We start from the raw sequence: 20,787 nt of genomic DNA, 5'->3' as shown, positions 1-20,787 counted from the left end.
TTCGGACCGCCAAAATTTCGGTCGTCGCAAATTGGTCCGCCACAAAAATGTCTTGTAAGGTAGTCATTACATGTAGGAATATAGGAATGCCCATGACAAGAGTAAAACAGTCATATATACAGTCTTAATACTTTCAACACTACTATATAACAAATAATTTGAGGAAACGATGTAACAGAGTCGATATATTTTAATGTTGCCATGGGGTGGCAAGTCCCCATACATCGTGGTCCGTTAGTTTCATTGCGTCCTAATATAACATAGGTACAACCGATAAATAATTGATACATTTGATCATTAAACTGATTAAATGTTAAAAACAATTGAAATTCAAAACTACCGAGCTGGGTAAAATAAAACCTTTCAATTATCGAGAGAATAAAATGAAAATATCTGCAAAAGTAATTTAATAAATTAGCTGGATAATATTAATTTAGCTGTATAATATTAAATAAATGGAACATTGAAACTTATTCAGAAATATATAAATTTATTTATGTACCATTGTCCATTATAAAAGTATCAATACAATTTGTGTTTCCTGACGAGGAGGGCCAGGGGATGTTATTTTCGTGGATTCTAACATTCTCCCTTCACGATATTAGCTACTCCTCTAATAAGGATCCGTTTGGCTGCATGCAGGATAGTCAGCCGATAACATTTGTCAAATATTTCCAACTTGTCCAGGTCACTTTCCTGAACACACTGGAAATTACTGGGTGATCCAAATCCCGCCTCTTCCAACTGTTCCGTGTAACATTCCAGACCATATCGTGACAGCCACCCTCCTAATGAGTATTGGTCGGGCTGCGAGCCATTTCCTTGGGTCCCGACTGAATTCTGACTGTAATGTTCATCCCCCGAATACTCTGCCCACTCCTTCCCAGTTTCTGACGTCCCGTTATACTTGGCATCAATAGCATTCGCTACTACCTGTAATCTGTCCCGCAATTCCAACCCATTGACCACTACTGTGTACTTGTGGTTGGCCGACATGCTCTTTCCTATTATATGAATGATTATATTATTTGGTCTTCCAATGGTTGTGTGAAGGTTAGGTGGCCCAAAGTGTCACTGCTGGATAGAAACCCTGTGCTGCCGTGAGGTTGTCAGAACTTTGAAAAGGGGTATCCCTGTGGTGCCCCCTTCCAGTTAATCATCAGTCAACATGTTGATAGCCATCCCACATCAAGTCCTCCCCTGCTACCTCCACGTGGTGAAGACTGGAAACTGGGCTGTGTCCAGGCTAAATACAGGAAGGGCGACGGGAAACAATGAGTCCCGAGGAGCTCAATCACAAAACGTCATTGACTCCTAAACTCTTGGCTCACAAGGGGCTCGGAGACTCATAAATCTTTACTGTGGATTGCACAGTAGTTAAAGAGGTGTAGGCTGTTACCCTCCAAACCTATTCTACTACGACCCAGTCAGACTGGACCACGCTCTGTTAGATAGGATACAGCTCCCTGTGCCAGGGTATTGGGTAACCGGTAGTCAGAGGGAGAGTTAGCCCTCGTCAAAGCGGAAATTTCTGTTTCACGCTCTAACTCCCTTACGCTTTAGGTCATAAGCTTAATGTCCTGCATGGAGCAGGTGAAGATCGAGTAGAGTAAAGTTGAGTGCTAGTGATACAGCCTGATAAACGTTATGTTCATGTGGTTAACGTTTACATGTTCGAGTTGGTAAAATGTTCCTGCGGTTTTCCCCAATGTTCCGGTGGCGTGGCATTGGGATTAGTGACCATTTGTCACAGTGAAGGGGACTTCACTGGGTCACTTAGCCTTTTGAAAAACAGATATGGTTACAACCAAAAGCACTAGGGTTCAAGCCCCTACCAGGCCTATCGAGGATCAGTACAGTTATGACTCGGTTGTCTTAAACCCAAATAGTGGACGGGCAGCTGATGATGTGTTTATGAATCCTAGAAAGCCAACAGAAAACATCAAAAAACAAAAAAATAGTGGAGGAGTAGTTAGTTGTACAACGAAGAGTATCATTGGGACTCTTAATGTCCGTACTGTGAGGGAGTTTTCTAAACGGCTTGAAATGGTTATTCTTTTCTTGCGCAGTCAGATATCTGTCCTTGCAATACAAGAACACCGAGTTGTGCATGATGAAGAAGTCAAGATAGAGAGGCACAAGAAGGGAGTCCACCTAATAACAACTTCAGCATGGAGAAACAGAGCACAAGCGTCTACAGGAGGAGTGGGATTCCTGCTGACTAAACAAGCCTTTAATGCAGTTAGTCTTATCAAGACCTATAGTAAGCGCTGCATGCTTGTGTCGTTGGACGGAAACCCAAGAATAACCATAATCTCTGTGTATAGTCCAACGGAATCCGCAACTGTCGAAGAAGCCGAAGAGTTTCACGACTGCTTGAGAGCAGCAGTAAGGGAGGTCCCCTCTCATCATCTAATACTTGTAATAGGAGATCTTAATGCTCACCTCAGTAAGTTGAATGGTGAAGATACGGGATGGTACTGGCATCAAGTGACCAATCGTAATGGTCATCTGCTCAGGGATACACTGCTGGAGGGAGAGTTAGAGGCGACGAATCATCGTTTTCAGAAGAGTCCTGGTAAGCAGTGGACTCACCTCTCAGATGAAGTACTAACTAGGAGCTAGATTGACTATGTCCTGGTACGGAAGAAGTGGATGAGCTCAATAAAGAACACCGAGCCATGCAACTCTTTCAATTCCCTGGGCTCTGACCATCGGGCAGTACTCTCAACTGTAAAGCTCAGTCTACGAAAGAGCATAAGTCCACCACGGGTCACATGCTACGACTTCAGTCGTCTCAAAACTGATCAAGAGTTACAGATCAAGTATGGAGTTGAAGTTAGAAATAGGTATAGTGCACTCTTGAGTGAGGAGCAACTAGATCTAGGTCCTACTAGTGACGTCACCACTAAGTATGGAAAGTTTATTGAAGCAGTGAAGTATGCAAATAGGAAGCATCTTCCGCATAAACCTAAGAAGCGGTATGACGATCCTGCCAACGACCCACGAGTAGAGGAAGCCAGAAGCAAATTGTTTGCTGCCAAGGAGACCTACCATCTGGATCCTTGTGAAGACAACAGACAGACAGTTGCCGAGGAGAAAGACACTCTCTCTGCATGCTACCGTACTGTGGAGGAAGAGCTGCTTAAACAGAAAATAAGAAAAGCTGAAAACGCAGCCGGTAGATGCAAGAACAAAGAGAGCTGGAATCTTGTTAATGAGGTCAGTGGGAGAAAGAAGAAGCCATGTGGTCTTGTAGAAGGAGGTAGTAGAGAGGATAGATTGAGAGCCTGGAAAGACCACGTTACCAAGCTACTTGGACAACCTCCAGTAGTTCCAAACGAAGAAGTGGACATACCAGTCGTACATCCACCACAAAACATCAGTGTGGATAAGTTCACCAAGACCGAACTGGAGGAGGCTACGAAATCGATTAAAGAAGGTAAGGCATTTGGAGAGGATGGAGTTGCCCCTGAAGTACTGAAGAGGGTAGATGTTGATGATTTGATCCTTGACTTCTGCAATAAAGCACTAGTTGATGGCGATGTTCCTGACCAATGGAAGCACCTAAACATCGTGCCTGTTCCAAAGAAAAGGAATTTGACCAAAGTAGATAACTATAGAGGTATTGCACTGACATCTATAGTGAGTAAGACTCTCAATAAGATGATACTGAACAGGATCACACCTGCCATGGAAGACATCTTAAGGATCAATCAGAACGGATTCAGAGAGAGTAGGTCAACAACTAGTCATATTCTTGGCCTAAGAAGGGTATTTGAGGGAGCCCGGGATAAAGATCTGACCGCGGTAATGCTCTTCATTGATTTCAAGAAGGCATTCGACAGCGGACACCGTGGACTCCTCATGAAGATCCTCCTGGCATATGGAATTCCCAAGGAGATTGTAGGCTTGATACAAAGAATGTATGCAGATACATTTGCTCGTGTGATTACCGAGGATGGTCTGAGTGAAGCATTCTTCATTCTAGCAGGAGTGATGCAGGGAGACACTTTGGCGCCCTACCTATTCATAATCGTAATTGGCTACATTATGAGGGTGTCCCTAGAGGGTAGGGACTTTGGGTTTACTCTACACCCTAGAAGAAGCCGTCGCTATCCGGCAGTCAAGGTCACTGATGCGGACTTTGCTGACGACCTTGCTCTTATAACAGATAGTGTTGCAGCCAACTCAGTTGACTAACGCCAAGGTGTATGGACACCTCATCAGAGCATCTGATAAGATAGCTGCACGGAGGATGAGACTCGCAGGTCATTTAGCCAGACATGAAGAACTATTGAGTCATCAACTTCTCTTCTGGGAACCCCTTCAAGGACATCGTCGAAGGGGAAGACCACATCTCACATACATTGACATCCTTCGGAAGGACACGGGGCTTGACGACAGCAAAGAGATTAACAAACTCATGCTGGATAGACAGATTTGGAAGAAGACTATTTCTGTTCGGACGCTGAAGCCGCCCTAAGTCGAAGTAAGTCGAAGTATATTAGTAAATTATACAATTATGTGTATATATAGATACAAGGTGTTTTTTTTTGTAAAGTTATCAAATCAGTTACAACTACAGAAAACAATTGCAAGAGCGAGGTACTACTAGTACTAAAGGTCAACACTCATAATTGAGTTTAATTTGGGTAATTATGTTAAAATTTGAACCGATTAGTCAGCCAAAATCTAATTTTTAATTTATGTTAAAAAAGTTAAAAAAGTTAAAGTAATTAATGTTAAATTCCAAAATCTCGATCTTAGAATTTAACTTTTTTAACGTGGACCCCCCCCTGTTTACATCAACTGCCCTATACTTCAATCAACTGTATCCGTGTATCGTCCTCATATAGAGTTTTCCCGCCTTCCAAACCAAAATCAGATATAAATGATTTCGGAAATTCACCCAGAATTTCAAATTCCATATAATGTGACAGAATTTACATCATTTCCCAATAGCCAAGTGCATGTATTTGTTAATTTTCCAAAACAACATATTTTAGGGCTATGATTGGCAGAAGAACTATCAAATAATGAGTTGAAAGGGTTTTGAGGACACCTCACAGTAGAAAAGAGGTCCCGTATTCTGAGTGTGACAAAGTTTACGAAATGTTGCCTTAAAGCCGTTCGATCACTGCCCTTTAGGCCTACATTGTATCATAATTGTTAGATTGACCTAATCTACTATATTTTAGACCAAAAAATGCTAATTGGGCAGCTATGGTAAACAATGTCACAAAAATGTGACATTTTTTACATAATAGTGCCTAAAAGCAATACATTTTATTTTTGAGCAGTGCATATGGGAGTATGGGTCACGTGGCTAATGTTCAGAACTTATGAACACGCTAGATTAATAATTGTTAAAATTAAACCACTATCGTCAAAAACGCTGTTTTAGAAATTTACCAATTTCCTCAAACTTCAATGAACGTGTCCACATACTACATACAAACAGTCATCTGATTGTGCATTTTTATAACATTGCAAACAATATGATATACATTTATTATAACTGAATGTCACCTCTTGCCAGCTCAATGATCTCCACAACCTCTTTTTCCTGGAGCACCAAGTTTATCTTGAAGTTGATGAAGTTGATTACAAAATGGTCCAAAGTGTTCTTTATGACCAGCATTACGGAACAAAGAGCATGTATTAGTAAACCTGGCAGGTCACCTGAACATGTGAGTTATTGATTAATTAATTAAGTAATCATGCTTCATCTATATATTTTCGTCGATCGGATTATAAGTTAACGATGGAAATGCTGCACCGATCTAAAAAGAAAAGTTAAACAAATTATGAAGAATTAAACTTTATGGTTCATTTCACAATTTAGATGTCTTCATTCCTCACACTTATTACAACAATGAAATCTGGATGAAATATTGAATGAAAAACAGAACGTAACACTGAATGTAACACTGAATGTTACATTGAATGTTACACTAGAAAACACACGCACCCAACAGTAGAGCAGCGTAGAGGACACACTCAGTGACTCCGGTTAACTGCATGAATATTGTACTGTCGTGGGTATGTCGCTTATTCAACTCCACTTTCACTTTACTCTGAGAGAGATTCGGATTGATTTAGCCTAGTCTGCGGATTGAAGTGCAGTAATTTTCAATAAACATGGCAAGCAGCGATTATTAATTTCTCCAGCTCTAAATTTTCTAACCTGCATTTCTTTAGAATGCAGTAGAGCAGCATTAGCGGTTTGAGATGGTGTTCTCTTCAAGGTGGCGTTCTTTCTGGGCATAGTTGGGGTAGACATGGGTGTGGAGGGGTTACTTCCGACTTCACTACCTGGGATTACAAAATGTGTTTAGTAGATGCATTTCAGTGATAGTATGGGACAAGGGTAGAAACACTTGACACTGTTGGTTAGATGGGAAATCTAAGTACCATCTTTAACATGTTTAACTTTCTAATGCTACAAATAAACAAAACGCGCGGCGCGCGCGGATCGATCGACAGGAGTGATATTTTGAAATTAAAGCAATGATTCTTCTGCGCATAAGAATGTCTGCGCGCGCTACGTTAAAATACCCTACCCGGATAATTTGCCACTTGCGCGCATACAGTCGCCATATGTGCCGCAATATTCTAAACTGACTAGGTGTGTGAGGAAAAGAGGGGGGAAACTTACTTAATTTAAGTTATAAATAAAACTTACTGCCCGTGTGAGAGTTTCCGCCGTAACCAGGGGTGACAGATTTGCAAACAGATTTAAGAAAAGGGTACAAGTACAGGCTCTTCTCCTTCGGTCTCACACCACTCATCATTTTGCCTGTTGTAGAAATTGAGTTTCACTGGTCGACTTTTGAGTTTTGTTGGATAAAAATAGCAAAGATTAATCTTTTTTTTTTTTTCTTTTTTTTTTTTTTTTCTTTTTTTTTTTAATATGCAACCTACTAAAACCAATGGAGCCCTCCTCGGGTCATTCCTCTCGCATTTGCGAAAGTCGTCCTGAAGGTGTAAAAGGAGGACAGGATTTGTTCCCGCCAAGCTCTTACATCGCTAATTGTCGACCATCGGCCTTCACTGAAGGTAAGTTTTTTTAGAGTGGAGGCCGACAGTCAGCATGGGATGCAGGGCCAAGCGGGAAACAACGTCAAGGCCCCCTTCCACTTGGGCCATGTTGGTTTTGGCAGATACTGTGGTAATAAAATATGAAGTGAATGAGTGAAATGAAGTGAGTGAAAAGGGTTTAAGAGAGGAGGCTGGAGGAGCCTGTAAGGAATTTAGGAAAGGAAGGAAGCAGGGCATGTACTACAAAAAAACAGCTACTAGTAGTACTGCAAGATTGTAACAATAACCGATAAAAATTAAATAACATAGACAGCAATAAAAATGGAGTGGACATATTGCCCTAATCGGCCAAGATCGACACAATAGAACTTTTGTGACCTATTTTATCTCCTGTAAGTGATAGCTTAAGAAGTTTGATATACCCCTGCCAGATCGGCAAGTCTCCTGCCTGAAATTTTTTGCTAATGTACCATTTGGCAACGATATTAAAATAATTTATAATTTGTGAAGTGTGATTACAGACTATAAAATTAATTTTAGTGGGATCTTCGTAATTACTATCGATTTTCCTTTTAATAAAGTCTTCAAGTATTGTGATGAAGCTATTTGTGTGAATACAATGGAGGTAAATGTGAGGAATTGTTTCTAAGTATGTGTTACACAGGCTACACATGGGAGTATCTGTAACAATTTTCATCTTATGTCTCATGTATCTACACGTTGTGATCCTCATTAAGAGTTTGTATTGAAATTGAATCAACTTAAAGTTTTTAGATACTAAGAAAAACAGGTTGCTTAGAACGACTGCCCAATCGATGGAATGGCTGTTCAAGTCAACAACCCATTGACGTAAAGGAGACAGCTCGTTTGGACAAATAGAATCGTACATTTTATCCCGAATTTTGCTTCCCTTCACCTGCCCAGTTGCAGAATGTAAAAATCGAAGTTTTATATTCGGGTCAACAAATTCGATATTCCTTGAGTTAATCGTGGGACAGTTATATCTCCGTATCCCCATGATAATGTTACAGTAATCAATTTTGGAAATCGTATTCGGAGACAGCTCCCACTTGTTCATGAACATATCGTAGTTAAGGACTGTACTATGATCTATAGAAAGGAAATCTGAGATGTAAAATATTCCCTTATCAATAAGATGATTGTTCCAAAGTTTGGACCCGATGTCAGTTATTGCTGGGTTGGACCACACACAGTGATTAAAGATTAATCTTTAAAATGAAAACTCATTTGGTTGGCATTGAGATGAAATAGTGAAAATGTACTTTTAAAAATGTTCAACATAAATTTAACATTTGGGAAATTACCCGCGAATTCCCCTGCAGAACCAATAGCCTGTTTAGGCATGCTTATAAAGGCTATCTTATTGAAATCATCACAAGAAGGACTCAGGAATTTAGCGATAAGTTCACTGTGTCTTATGTAGTCCATTCTCAGTAACTTTTGAATGTATATTCCCAGTTCTTGTCGCCGGTACATTATAAACTCGTTGTTCAGTGCGTTCATAGACTTTCTTTGTGGTAATTGTAAACCTGGGATATAAAAGTTTATCTAGGATCATTTTGATACGTCACGTGATACAGTATTATTATGACTAATTTGAACGATCGTTTTGAAATTAACAGTATCTGTGGTTCGAACCTCCCAAAGATCCGTGGAATTTTCTGAGACGTTTGTGTAACATGACAAACTCGCTAAACCTCCGTTTGACTGTCAAATGCTCGAAACCACCTCTGAGATATTGATACTTTATTTTCATCGGATAATTTTGCAAATCGAAATGAAACTGGGGAAGATTCATCGTTATTTAATTTACTTAAGTATTGTCTGAGATACGACATGAACTTACATTAAAGTCACTTAATTTTCAAAAGCAGTTTAAAATTTTAATGTAAAAATCTTATCGAAACTTACGAAAGTTTCTTAACATCAGTTTTAACATCGATAACATAAGCAACATATTGTCTGAGCCATTCCCCCAACAGTTCAGTATTGTTAATGCTGATGCTCCATTTGGAGAGATCTATACTCGACTGGGCGTTGTAATCAATCTGCTCTACGTCTAAAAGGGAAAGGGAAAGTGAAAGTGTGAAAATGAAAGTGAAAGTTAAATGACCAATCAACCTTCTCCACAAGGTAAATGGGGGAATAGTTAAAACCCGAATCAGTCTATCTTTGAACAAAAGAGTAACCAATAATTTCAATTCCCAGTTAATAAAATGGATGTGCATTGTGCCCCTACCCTCAGTGTCCACTCCAAGCAGTGCACTGCCAGTAGACGTAGTTATCTGAGCCAACTGCGCTGCGGATAAAGCGCTATCATCCAGCATTTCTAACATGGGATCCATAGGGTTGTTAGAGAGTTTGTCTTTAAGGGTGCTGAACATTGCACCTATACCACCTACACTTTGCTTTCTCATCTGGAATGATTCGTGTTATGTAGAGAAAGTGAAAGTGAAAGTAATTTAAGAGCAAGTGGATGTGTTGAACGTAGCAACTTTGAAGTCTCTACATATCCTGCACTCAGCTTTTTCAACTGACAGGGAATGGTTTTGCATTACATCAAGTGAAAGTTAAGTTCACACACGAAGTGTCTAGAGACCAAATAGGGTTGACATTATCATATAACACTTCACTGATTCTTATAAAACTCTCCACATAACATAAGATCCTATTATTATATGATACCAATAATAGTCTACACTCTCTACGACATCTACAGCTACTGACTTAATAAGATAATTCCAGCCAAAGTAAGAACAGCAAGTCAGAGCAAGTTGTGGCAAGACACTGGGACACTAACTCAAATACAATTGAAATGAGGGAGAGAAAAAGCAGAAATCTATGGAATGCTGCACCATCATCACGCTAGCTTACCTGATCCGACCAACTATCTGGGACACACAAATGCTCCTGCATTGTTGCAGAAAAGTTACGTTGCCGTATGATATGATTAATTTACTAAATAATTAGTAATTACTGGCAAGTAGAAACGTAAAGGATGTTTGGAATGTGGTTGAAGTTAGCTCTGTTAAATGTTTCAGTAGATTGGTTAGGTTAGTGTAGACGTTATAGTGTCACTAGGTATAGAAATACATGCAAATAAACAGGAAAATAAAATAGCTCAGAGAAAGAATAGTTTCACTTTAACTGAATGAAGAGGTGAAAGTGACGGCGACAGTACTGAACTGACTATGTAAAATACAAATTTGAAAGTAAAAGTGAGAGTTATAAACTTGGTCTTCCAGTTTGTGAAGGAATAATTCATAACTTTGGTAAAAGCATGGTGGAAGTGAAAGTGAAAGAGAAAGTGAATCACCTTGCTCCAGGAAGAAAGTTTAGGCGGAGGAACGATCCTGTCCCCAAGAAGGAGAAGGAAGAAGTAATCACTCTGGTAAAACCCAACACAGTAGTTTGCTCTCAGGTGTTCCATCAGGTATTCGTACACTCTGAAACGTGGGTAAATATCGTTTGGTCGGAATTCTAACATGAATGTTTTGGACGAGAAATACGCAAATGCTGAAATGCCGCAAACCCAAATATAACTTTAATTATATCTCACGACAAAAATAGTCGTTTTTGACACATGTTGGAAAATCTCAACCTTTTATTTTAAAACTTTCAATAACCTACTTTTGTAATACACCCTTGAACGGGTTAAATCCATACGCATATTTGGCAAGCAAGGACGATTTCAATTCGTCAGTGATGAGAGTTGGAAATTCTATCCTATCACTGGCATCGCTTGCAAAGTATAGATCGTAAAACCCTCTCATATCGTTCTTATACCTGAAGTAGTATAGCTAGCTAATTAACTTATTAACTAATTAACTAATTAGATAATTGTTGATCTGTGTGTTTCTCCTTTAAATCTGATATGAAACTTTGTAGAGATTGTTAATTAAACGAATGAATAATGGTATTATGAAATAATTTACGCTGCTATGAATTTATTGCGTTTATTATCCTATTGAACAGTGACATTGTATTACTTAAAGTAATACCATATTATGTAGTATGTAATGGTAAATATTCTATGATGCAGATAGTCAGACGCAACAATGCAACTAACCCTTTTATTTAAAGGTTATACCATAATTGACAAGAAACCAGATGTTCTAAGTGAAGAAAAATGCCTTTGTTTCATGTGGCCAGTCAACAGATTTTTCATTATCAACTTTTACTTTCACTTGTCCTAGTTGTACAATGCAAATAAACATGACGTATTTTATACATGTTGGCTATTGCTCGGGTGACTGTTTTCTATTGCAGCTGAAACTTTTCCTTTATCAGAACTTATAAACACCTCCGGGATAGAATAATCAGCCGGGATAGAATAATCAATTCTGATAATCCCGTAGGGACTACCGGTGGGTGATGAATAATTGAGAATCCAACAGGATCTTGTTCTCTTCATTGTGCTGATTCCGGGAAGCATTCGTTTTACGCTCTAATCCTATTAAAAATCGAGATATCGGTCATTGAAAAATGAGTAATTATAGGCCTGTCAATGATTGCAGCCCAATTAAGAGCTGATCAGTTGCAGCTACTTGTGCCATATAAGGGATAACTGAAGTCACGTGACCACCAATCCTATCACGTGACCTTGATTCGTAAATCCTTGGTCACGTGATCACATTCGTAACGTGTCGAATGCTGACTAGGATATCTCGTGACGTCACCAGAGCTCAAGCTTCCTGACCAGGCCTTATATGGAATAATATAGTGTATCACGTGTAATTGGATCCAATTAAGATGAGCTGCGCAATTATCGCAGCATCTCGATCTGGTATCACCTTTTGAAACCCAGCAGGCAGCTGGGCCAGAGATTTTAAAATAGAAGGATTTTTTGTTGATGAAAATCGAAGCGAAAATCATGTAACCCTATGTTTCCGAGGACGCCGAACACGATAAAACTGGTTATAATTATCATACTCAAGGGCAAATTGCTTTAAAATGCACTTGAATGTCATCTAGATGTTATTATAAGCTAAGCGCCTGAGCGGCTTATCGGGTGGCACCAGTCTCTCTGCCGAATCTCAGTAATTGTAAACAACTAATAATCGGGCTTATGAAGGAAAGATCTCAAGTTCAGAAGACGAAAGAAATTTATTCAAATATTTGCTTAAGATTAACGAATACGGATTTCAACCAATATCGAAGCCGGGATAGAATAATCAATTCTGATAATCCTAAATCCCGGCTCCCGCTGTTAATTTTGTCCCGGCTTAATAAATAACCCCAGCAGTTTTTATAATCCCTCCCCGCTTTGGCTCAACTAGATTTGGTTTGTTTCAATACTTCCAAGCTTAACTCGACGCCCCTTAAATCAATATCATTTATTGATATTCATTCAACGTTCGGATCGAGGAACTATTTAAAAATAGAACGCCAATTTCAACCGTCATAGTACCTTAGTTTTATTCATCTAGTAGTCTAATATACGCCTAATTCCATTTACTGATCTCATATAGTTAGAATGAAAGGTAATTATTAAAACGAATTAGCCCTAGCACTTAGCAGCATCCTGGAGGAGTTTATAACACAAAACGCCGGCACGCTTAAGGTTATATTAAAATAACCCCTCGTGGTAAAACACGTCGGCGTTATCTTCATAACAATCCCTCGTGCTTCGCATCGAATTTATTACAAAATTTTCCAGCGCGTCGCGGAAAATTTGAAATATAATCCCTGTGCGTGCCGGCGTTATGTGAATTGTACTGTCCTGCCTTGGATTATTTAAGTGTTAAGTTTTATCGGGATCTTTGAAAAAATCCAGTGAAAACTCTTAAGAAATATTGAGTATTAGGATAGTAAATATTTTCATCATTAGTATATTAGATGAATTGAAGCTCTAGACCTACTATTGGTTCATGTCATATTTCGTACAATTTATTTGAATATAATCTTCACTTCAGCTGAAGATGGTATTCCAGCCCCGCTACATGAACGCCAAAAAAGTGATGTTAGTATTAGGGGTAATATTTACAGTATCATTTCTACTACAAACACCTATCATAGAACAATATAGCGTCCTCCCATTAACGGATATAATATTGTTAGAAGAAACCACCAACTATAGGATCCAACTAGCAGAAACAGGACGATGTATCGTGTCTCCTGATGGGTTTAATCTAGAATTTTTATTCTGTGAACCCACACAACATCAAACATTTAAATTCCTAAATGATGGTAGTTTAGTGTTCACCAGCAATGGTCTCTGTGTGGTACTGGGAAAGAGTGAAGCCGAACCGAGGCTCCTCCTCAAGCTGGGACATTGCAGTAAAGCAGTCGCATTTCAATTAGTAGGGTACTCCTATCTTCAACTTCGAGATGATGCTAAGTTGTGTGTTTCACGTTACAAACTAAGTCAGCCTAATCCAGCAGTCTTGTCGCAATGTACAGAGATCTCATCACGCTTTAATATTATAAAAGAGAGTAACTTCATCGCCAGAAGGAAAGCTCTCGTGCAGCCAGCACCAGTGGACAATCCTGACTGTAACTTTCCTGCTTGCAATATAAACAAGAGACCACCCCCTGTGAAGCTGCTCCCTTCTAGCGAGGTAACGAGATGTTACAACTTGACAGAGTGTGTGACTGTTGTTATCAAAACCGCCAGAAGGCCTCATCTGGTGTTACGACTAGCTCAATCTTTGAGAGATGTCAAGGGTTACGATTTGCCTATCATAGTGTTTGATGATGGGGTGGGCCCTCATTCAGATGAAATGATGAGTAAAATAGCCGCTGTTTCCAACCTGAAGTATATAATTGGCGATGAGAAAGACATTGGGATAGCCCTGGGGAGAACAAGAGCTTTAAAAATGGTTGAGACCAAGTATTTTCTCTTGTGTGACGACGACTTGATTTTCGAAGAAATCACAGATATAGAGCTGTTTGCTGAAATCTTGGATACCACTGACGCTTCAGTTGTAGGCGGTAAATTTCATAGATCCAAACTTTTCGGAGGTTATCTTCACTTTACCTCCTTAGATAATAAAAACGAACCAACAGATTTAAGGATATTAAACTTCTACCAGGGGGCGTGTTCGAGAATAAATGAGACTATTGTTGGTTTTCCAAGCTGTTTCAGATGTGAGATAACCCCAAATATCTTCATGGCGAAAACAACTGATGTAATACAAGTCGGTTGTTGGAGTGAAGAGCTGAAGATTACGGAACACAAGGATTTGTTTCTAAGACTGAAAGCAGCTGGAAAGAAAGTGGTGTCGTGTCCAAATGTTAAAATATTCAACAAAGGCGAGAACTTCACAATTAACAAGGAAACAGGATTTTTCAATCTGAGAGTTGCGCGGTTAGCTAAGATGAGAAGAATGTTTGCAAATGTCTGGAACGTGCATAAAGAAAACAATTGGGATCCTCAAAATGATGCTTTCTTTAAACATAAAGATAAGATTCTCAGTTAATGTTTCTAAATATCGTTGTACTCTTTAAATTGGTGTATACTTGTTGTTCATGTCATACTTAATCAATAGAAATTATATAGGGGGGGGGGGGGGGGCCGGGGGTGTCATGTCCGTCTATGTCCGCCTATGTCCTGTCCTTTTTGGATTCTATGAGACAACGGACGTGTTTTTTGGGACATTGGCGGACTCGGACGGACATTGGCGGACTCGGACGGACATTGGCGGACCCGAACGGACATTGGCGGACTTGGATGGACATTAGCGGACATTGGTGGACATTAGCGGACAAACATTTTGAGGAATGAAGAGTACTGAAGAGTACTGAAGAGTACTGAGGAGGATGGCTGAGAAGGATGGCTGAGGAGGATGGCTGAGGAGGATGACTGAGGAGGATGACTGAGGAGGATGACTGATAGGGAGGAGAAGGATCAGGAAGACCCAGGAGGAGGAGGAGGAGGAGGACCCAGAAGGAGGACCTAGGAGGAGGAGGAGAACTGAGGAGGATGACTGAGGAGGAGGAGCTACTGAGGAGGAGGACTGAGAAGGAGGAGGACTGAGGAGGATGGCTGAGGAGGATGGCTGAGGAGGATGACTGAGAGGGAGGAGGAGGAGGAAGAGGAGGAAGAGGACTGAGGAGGAGGAGGAGAAGGACTGAGGAGGAGAAGGAGGACCCAGGAGAAGGAGGACCCAGGAGGAGGAGGACCCAGGGGAGGAGGAGAACTGTTGAGGACTGATGAGGAGGACTGAGGACGAGGAGGAAGAGTAGGAGGAGGACTGAGGAGGGGAGGAGGAAGAGGACTGGGGAGGATCAGGAAGACCCAGGAGGACCCAGGAGGAGGAGGAGGAGGAACCAGGAGGAGGAGAAGGACTGAGGAGGACTGAGGAGGAGGACTGACGATGACTGAGAAGGAGGAGGACTGAGGAGTACTGAGGAGGATGGCTGAGGAGGATGGCTGGGGAGGATGGCTGAGGAGGATGACTGAGGAGGATGACTGAGAGGGAGGAGGAGGACTCAGGAGGAGGACTCAGAAGGAAGAGGAGGAGGACTCAGGAGGAGGACTCAGGAGGAGGACTTAGGAGAAATGAGAAGGATGACTGAGGAGAACTGAGGAGGAGGAGGAGGAGGACTGAATAGGAGGAGGAGAAGGAGGGGGACTGGGAGAGGACTGGGGAGGAGGAGGACTGATGAGAAGGATGAGGAGGAGGGCCCAGGAGGAGTCAGGAGGAGGACTGAGGACCGAGGAGGAAGAGGAGGAGGATGAAGAGGAGGAGGAGGACCCAGGAGGAGGAGGACTGAGGAGGAGGACTGAGGAGGACTGAGGAGGACTGAGGAGAATGGCTGAGGAGGATGACTGAGAGGGAAGAGGAGGAGGAGGATGAGGAGGACTGAGGAGGACTGAGAAGGAGGAGGAGGAGGAGGTGGACTGAATAGGGGGAGGAGGAAGGGGACTGGGGGAGGACTGAGAAGGAGGATGGAGGACTGAGGAGAAGGATGAGGAGGAGGACTGAGGAGGACAGAGGACTGAGGAGGAAGAGGAGGAGGATGAAGAGGAGGAGGAGGACCCAGGAGGAGGACCCAGGAGGAGGACTCAGGAGGAGGAGGAGGACTGTTGAGGACTGATGAGGAGGACTGAGGACGAGGAGGAGGAGTAGGAGGAGGACTGAGGAGGGGAGGAGGAAGAGGACTGAGGAAGATCAGGAAGACCCAGGGGGAGGAGGAGGAAGAGTAGGAGGAAGCATCTAAATGTTATTTCCATTTTTGTCCGTTTTTGTCCATTTTTGTCCGTTTTTGTCCGCTCTATTTTTTGTCCGTTTTGAAAATATAGGGTACCGAACGGACAAAAAACATGATCCCCCCTATAACAGCAAAAATTGAACATTTTATTTAGCAATTTAGGTGTCCATTAATGTCCGCCTATGTCCGCCTATGTCCGTCTATGTCCGTCTATGTCCGCCTATGTCCGCCTATGTCCGCATATGTCCTGTCCTTTTTGGATTCTATGAGACAAGCGGACATAGACGGACGTGACACCCCCCCCCTCCCAATTTTGTAAAATTTGTAAACAAAATTTGTTTTTCAAATATCTTAAATTTGGTACTAAACGTTTTGTCTCTCCAAACTAAAAACAATCCAGTAAAAATTTTTCCGAAAGTTATTAAGTTTTTATGTTTTCTATCTCGATTTCAAAGTCTCCACCTCTGACCTCACCCTCGATATACGATCTTGGAGTCGAGGCTTGTAATGCAATCTCGGAGGGCAGGCAATACGAGTTCGAAAGCGGGAAGAACATTTAATTTTCTAAGTTAAACATTTTAAACTACTTTTCTCTACAGTTCATTTCACCCTGATCGTTTTAAGTCGAAATTTATTTCTCAGGACCTAGCCCTCGAGAATTTTTCCTGGAAATTAATGACATTTCTGATTGATATACGGCCAATCACTTTCTAAACTACTTACTAAAGTAGGATATCCGGTCAATTTCTAAAATTAACACTATCAGAGTGAAATTGAGTGGAATTTGAATTAAAATATTTTCAAATTTGTTATTATTCTAGAGGGTACAAAATAAAATTTTGATTACGTTATCAACAACCACTTGGTTCCCACTTCAGGATGACACCAAATTATTTTTTGCAGTTGCATAGTTTTTCCCATCTGGTGCAGTTTAGTAGATCAACAGTGTTGCTAGGCTTTAATTTTATATTTAACTAGAAAACCCGTGGTCACAGGGAGGAAGCTAATAGTATTATTTTGTAGTCAGTTTTTATCGCATTAAAAAACATCCGTCACAACCGAAGAAACAGCCGATTAAAATGTTGTTCGCACTAAACAGTAAACACAACGTAATATCAAAAAACCGATAAAAATGCCGTTTTAACAATCTTTGCACGTGCACGTGCGTGTAATAACCCTCGTTACCATGGTTACTATGCAACTACTTATTTTCATATAATTTGCACGTGGGGCGTGGGCGGTCGTACAGACAGACATTCTACAGACAGCATAAATAATTCTTTGAATTATAAGTAAGATATTTAATTAACCGGTTTTTTGCCACTTCTTAATTTTAATATTATCTCATGCATCTATTTTACATTCGAACCTTTACCTTCTTATCTATAGTTCTTCGGCTTTTTAAAATACTTATCAGATTTTACGAGCCTTTTCATTTTAAGAGATAAGGGTTTTGGGGAAATAAGGACTTCTGAAATTTTCACCCAATATTGGTTGAGATTCGGTGCTCTTCTCGAATTATTAGTTTTTTATCGTTACGAGAGCGTTTTATTTAGTACAACTCACTAAGTATAAGTATTGTTTAAATACAGACTCCGTCAGCCTTCCACCTTTCTTGTTTATAAACAGACTGAGCCATCACATTGGGAATCACAGCTCACCGGAGTTCACTGTCAGTACTTCGTACAGCCACTACCGTCGCGAGTTATAGACTTCTTAACAGTTAACTCCTCGTTTACCGGGAGTTTAATATTAAGATCGTATCTTGTTTTAGACAGATACACCCGTAGCTTGTTTTTAGACAGTTACGTTTATTTGTTAACTCCTCGTTTATCGGGAGCAGCCAGTAGGTTTTAGACCTTGTTTGATACAGGTCCATTTTAGCTCTTAGTGCTATTTCTCGTTCATCGGGAGTTGTCACTAATTTATCAGCGCATATCTCGTTTCAAACAGATATATCGTTCCTTACTCCTCAATTACCGGGAGGCGGGAGCCGCTTACATAGATTGTTTAGAAGTAGTTTGTTTGTAACAACTACTGTCGCCCTAGCCTTTGACCAGGGAGCGCCCTCCGGTTGCCGTATTATAACCGTTTTCTACTAAGAAGAGAAGCACCAAAGGCATGCAAGGGGAGTGAGCCGATCAAGTGGTCTTAGGTATACAGCAGGGTGTCAGAAACTGACCATCAGATTGATCATTTCCGAAAGCTTGGGTAAGCTAACATTTTACGCAAAATTGTCTACGCGCCAATAATTATGACACCCTGCTGTATATACTGGAAGATAGAAGGTAGTAGTATCGCATTCTTTCAACAGTCATGCATTCCTTCTCCAGGTTCCTCAATGGTTTCAGATGATGTCAACAGGTGCTTGATTCTGACGGATATATGATCTACAGCAGGAAAAAATCTGATGACACCGTCCTCTCATCTGCTTGGCGTTTCCAGAAGAGCAAATCTCTTAAATGTCCCTGCCACTGCTACCTCGCTCTCACAGACAACACTCAGGCCACTAAACTTAGAATTTGAAAGATAGGATAAGTTTCAATGAGTGACTATTTTGTAAGTATCTGAACATGTCTTGCAGCTAAGTTATAGCCAATCCTAGCAAGGATCTATCGGATAGTAGTAAGATTTTTAACACAATAATTTTCTTCATATCCAGACGGTGAATATTGATTATGGGTCATCCTCAAGAGACAAGATGGTCATGTTAATTTAGTGGAACAACACATTAACGGTCCTGGAGTTGAAAAGCATTACTTGAATAGAGATTTCATCCACTTACTTGGATGAAATTAACTCCATTGAACTGGAGAGTAAACCGCGGTCAGATGGCTGATAAAGAAACACGTTAACTTTAACCATCTGCACTGTTATTGTTTGGAATAAATCTTAAATTTCCCTTGAGCCTGTGTTTGTTCCTGGACCTCAAAACACCAACTGGTGAGTAAAGAAGTGAAGCAGGCACGTGCAGCTCCACTGTACCTTTTGTTAAACTAACTTTCTCGGAACTTTCTCGGAACTTTCTCGGAACCGAATCCGAATCCTGCCCTTCCCTAGAAGTCGAACAAAAATTGAGAGCGTTTTCATTAGTGAACATGCGCTCTAAGAATTTGCACGTGTTGGAGCATTATTCAAGAAACAAAGAGCTTTTATCAATAAGACTGCTGTAGGCAGAGAGCCCTGTGGAGGCGGGATTGAGGAGAGTTACGAATATTATATAAGCAGTGGTCTGAGGTCCAGATATCAGAAGGTAGCCTTAGTTTTATTGGACTGTATCGTTATGACGTGTCAACTGTCTACCGGCAAGTTCCCATGCAAAAACAATCAGCATCGTGATTGAAGGGCAGGGTCATTTTATAATTGTTTGGTTTGTTACCTTACAGTTGTTACAACTTTTCTATTTCACACCACATCGAATAATGATATGTGAAATTCATTCCCTCGTTTTTTTTTTAAGCAAGTGGTTGCTGGATGGCTGTTTTGTTATTACAGCTTCCTTGAGATGAGTAATATGCCTCGAGATGTGTAATATATAGTGCGCAACTGTTATTTGTTTTTGAAACTTCCCACCTTAGACTGGCGTCTGAGGTGGCTCCCAGTCTGTCCTCATAATACTCAATATTTTGTTTAACCCAGTGGTTGCTGGTTAGCTGTTTTGTTATTACAGCTGCCGAGAGATCTTATCTGTGGCACTCATACTAGAACATTAGAACTGTAATCCTAGAATCTCAGATTAAGATTACTTGGCTGAATAGCAGGGTTAGAGATTCGACCGAGGGCACTCAGGTAACATACCAGGTTTAGACAACCGGTTGAGGGCAAGTCTCTGAATCTCAATTTCCATAGTCGGATCACGGGGTTAATATAATAGCAAGTCTTGAAATTTGTCCACAAGTGTATTTTAGAGTGAGTCTAAGTGACCAAAATCTGCCTTACGTGGTCGATCTCTTACTTTTCGGACACTAGGGGACAAGGGTCGGATCTCGGGCCCAATAGCTAGATAGTTCACGTAAGGATAGCATGAGGATTGAGGGTAACGCTGCTTATCTATTAACAGCAACACATTTTCTGGATTACATGAGCGATAAGAAGTTTGTTAAGTAGATACATATTATCACAGTTTTAATATTATTACATGGCACATTATACGATTGAATTAATATTGTTATTAAAATGCTCATTGTAGCCATATAATTTAGATTTTCATCATCATAATATTGTGTTGCTCATGAGTCTAGTCTTAGCCCAATAGCCCATTTGTGAGTATTTTCATTTTTCGCTCGACAAAAATCCGTTTTTCAGTTTTATAGTTTCAGTTTTTTTAGTTTCAGTTTTTTTTAGTTACTACGACCTTCCTAGGCGGTAATGCCAAAAATCCCTTTTTCAGTTTCAGTTTTTTTAGTTTCTACGACCTTCCTAGGCGGAAATGCCAAAAATGACGGAAATTATGAACTGCGTTAAGCCAAGAACCCTTTTTCGACCATATTTCCGAAAATAAGCAATTTAAGGCATATTATATCTTACTAGTATCTTACTATATATAAAGCGAGACGATATATATAT

The 20,787-nt window shown here is 40.5% G+C and overlaps 2 protein-coding genes across 3 annotated transcripts in view; both read right to left on the bottom strand.

Moving 5' to 3' along the window:
* LOC134820664 (prenylcysteine oxidase 1-like) overlaps positions 1 to 17,111 on the bottom strand; it is a 45,631-nt gene extending 28,520 nt beyond the window's left edge. The window contains exon 1 of the mRNA XM_063831172.1: positions 17,106 to 17,111. The gene's annotated coding sequence lies outside the window, so the exon portion shown is untranslated. The remainder of the gene's footprint in view (positions 1 to 17,105) is intronic.
* Positions 1 to 20,787, bottom strand: part of LOC134820662 (sorting nexin-14-like) — a 41,247-nt gene that overhangs the window by 4,493 nt on the left and 15,967 nt on the right. The window contains exons 6-16 of one of the 2 annotated variants that reach the window (XM_063831166.1): positions 10,696 to 10,851; positions 10,382 to 10,511; positions 9,940 to 9,975; positions 9,305 to 9,482; positions 8,977 to 9,124; positions 8,704 to 8,795; positions 8,370 to 8,594; positions 6,689 to 6,802; positions 6,191 to 6,318; positions 5,975 to 6,080; positions 5,533 to 5,685 (exon numbers count right to left, since the gene is read on the bottom strand). In XM_063831166.1, the coding sequence (XP_063687236.1) occupies positions 5,533 to 5,685; positions 5,975 to 6,080; positions 6,191 to 6,318; positions 6,689 to 6,802; positions 8,370 to 8,594; positions 8,704 to 8,795; positions 8,977 to 9,124; positions 9,305 to 9,482; positions 9,940 to 9,975; positions 10,382 to 10,511; positions 10,696 to 10,851 (1,466 nt within the window). The remainder of the gene's footprint in view (positions 1 to 5,532; positions 5,686 to 5,974; positions 6,081 to 6,190; positions 6,319 to 6,688; positions 6,803 to 8,369; positions 8,595 to 8,703; positions 8,796 to 8,976; positions 9,125 to 9,304; positions 9,483 to 9,939; positions 9,976 to 10,381; positions 10,512 to 10,695; positions 10,852 to 20,787) is intronic. The other variant, XM_063831167.1, reaches the window with a different exon arrangement.

This window comes from Bolinopsis microptera, chromosome 9, assembly GCF_026151205.1.
Source record: "Bolinopsis microptera isolate Bmic1 chromosome 9, MBARI_Bmic_1.0, whole genome shotgun sequence".
NCBI lineage: Eukaryota > Metazoa > Ctenophora > Tentaculata > Lobata > Bolinopsidae > Bolinopsis > Bolinopsis microptera.
The sequence above is the reverse complement of the archived record's forward strand: the minus strand, read 5'-3'. Positions and strand labels throughout refer to the sequence as shown.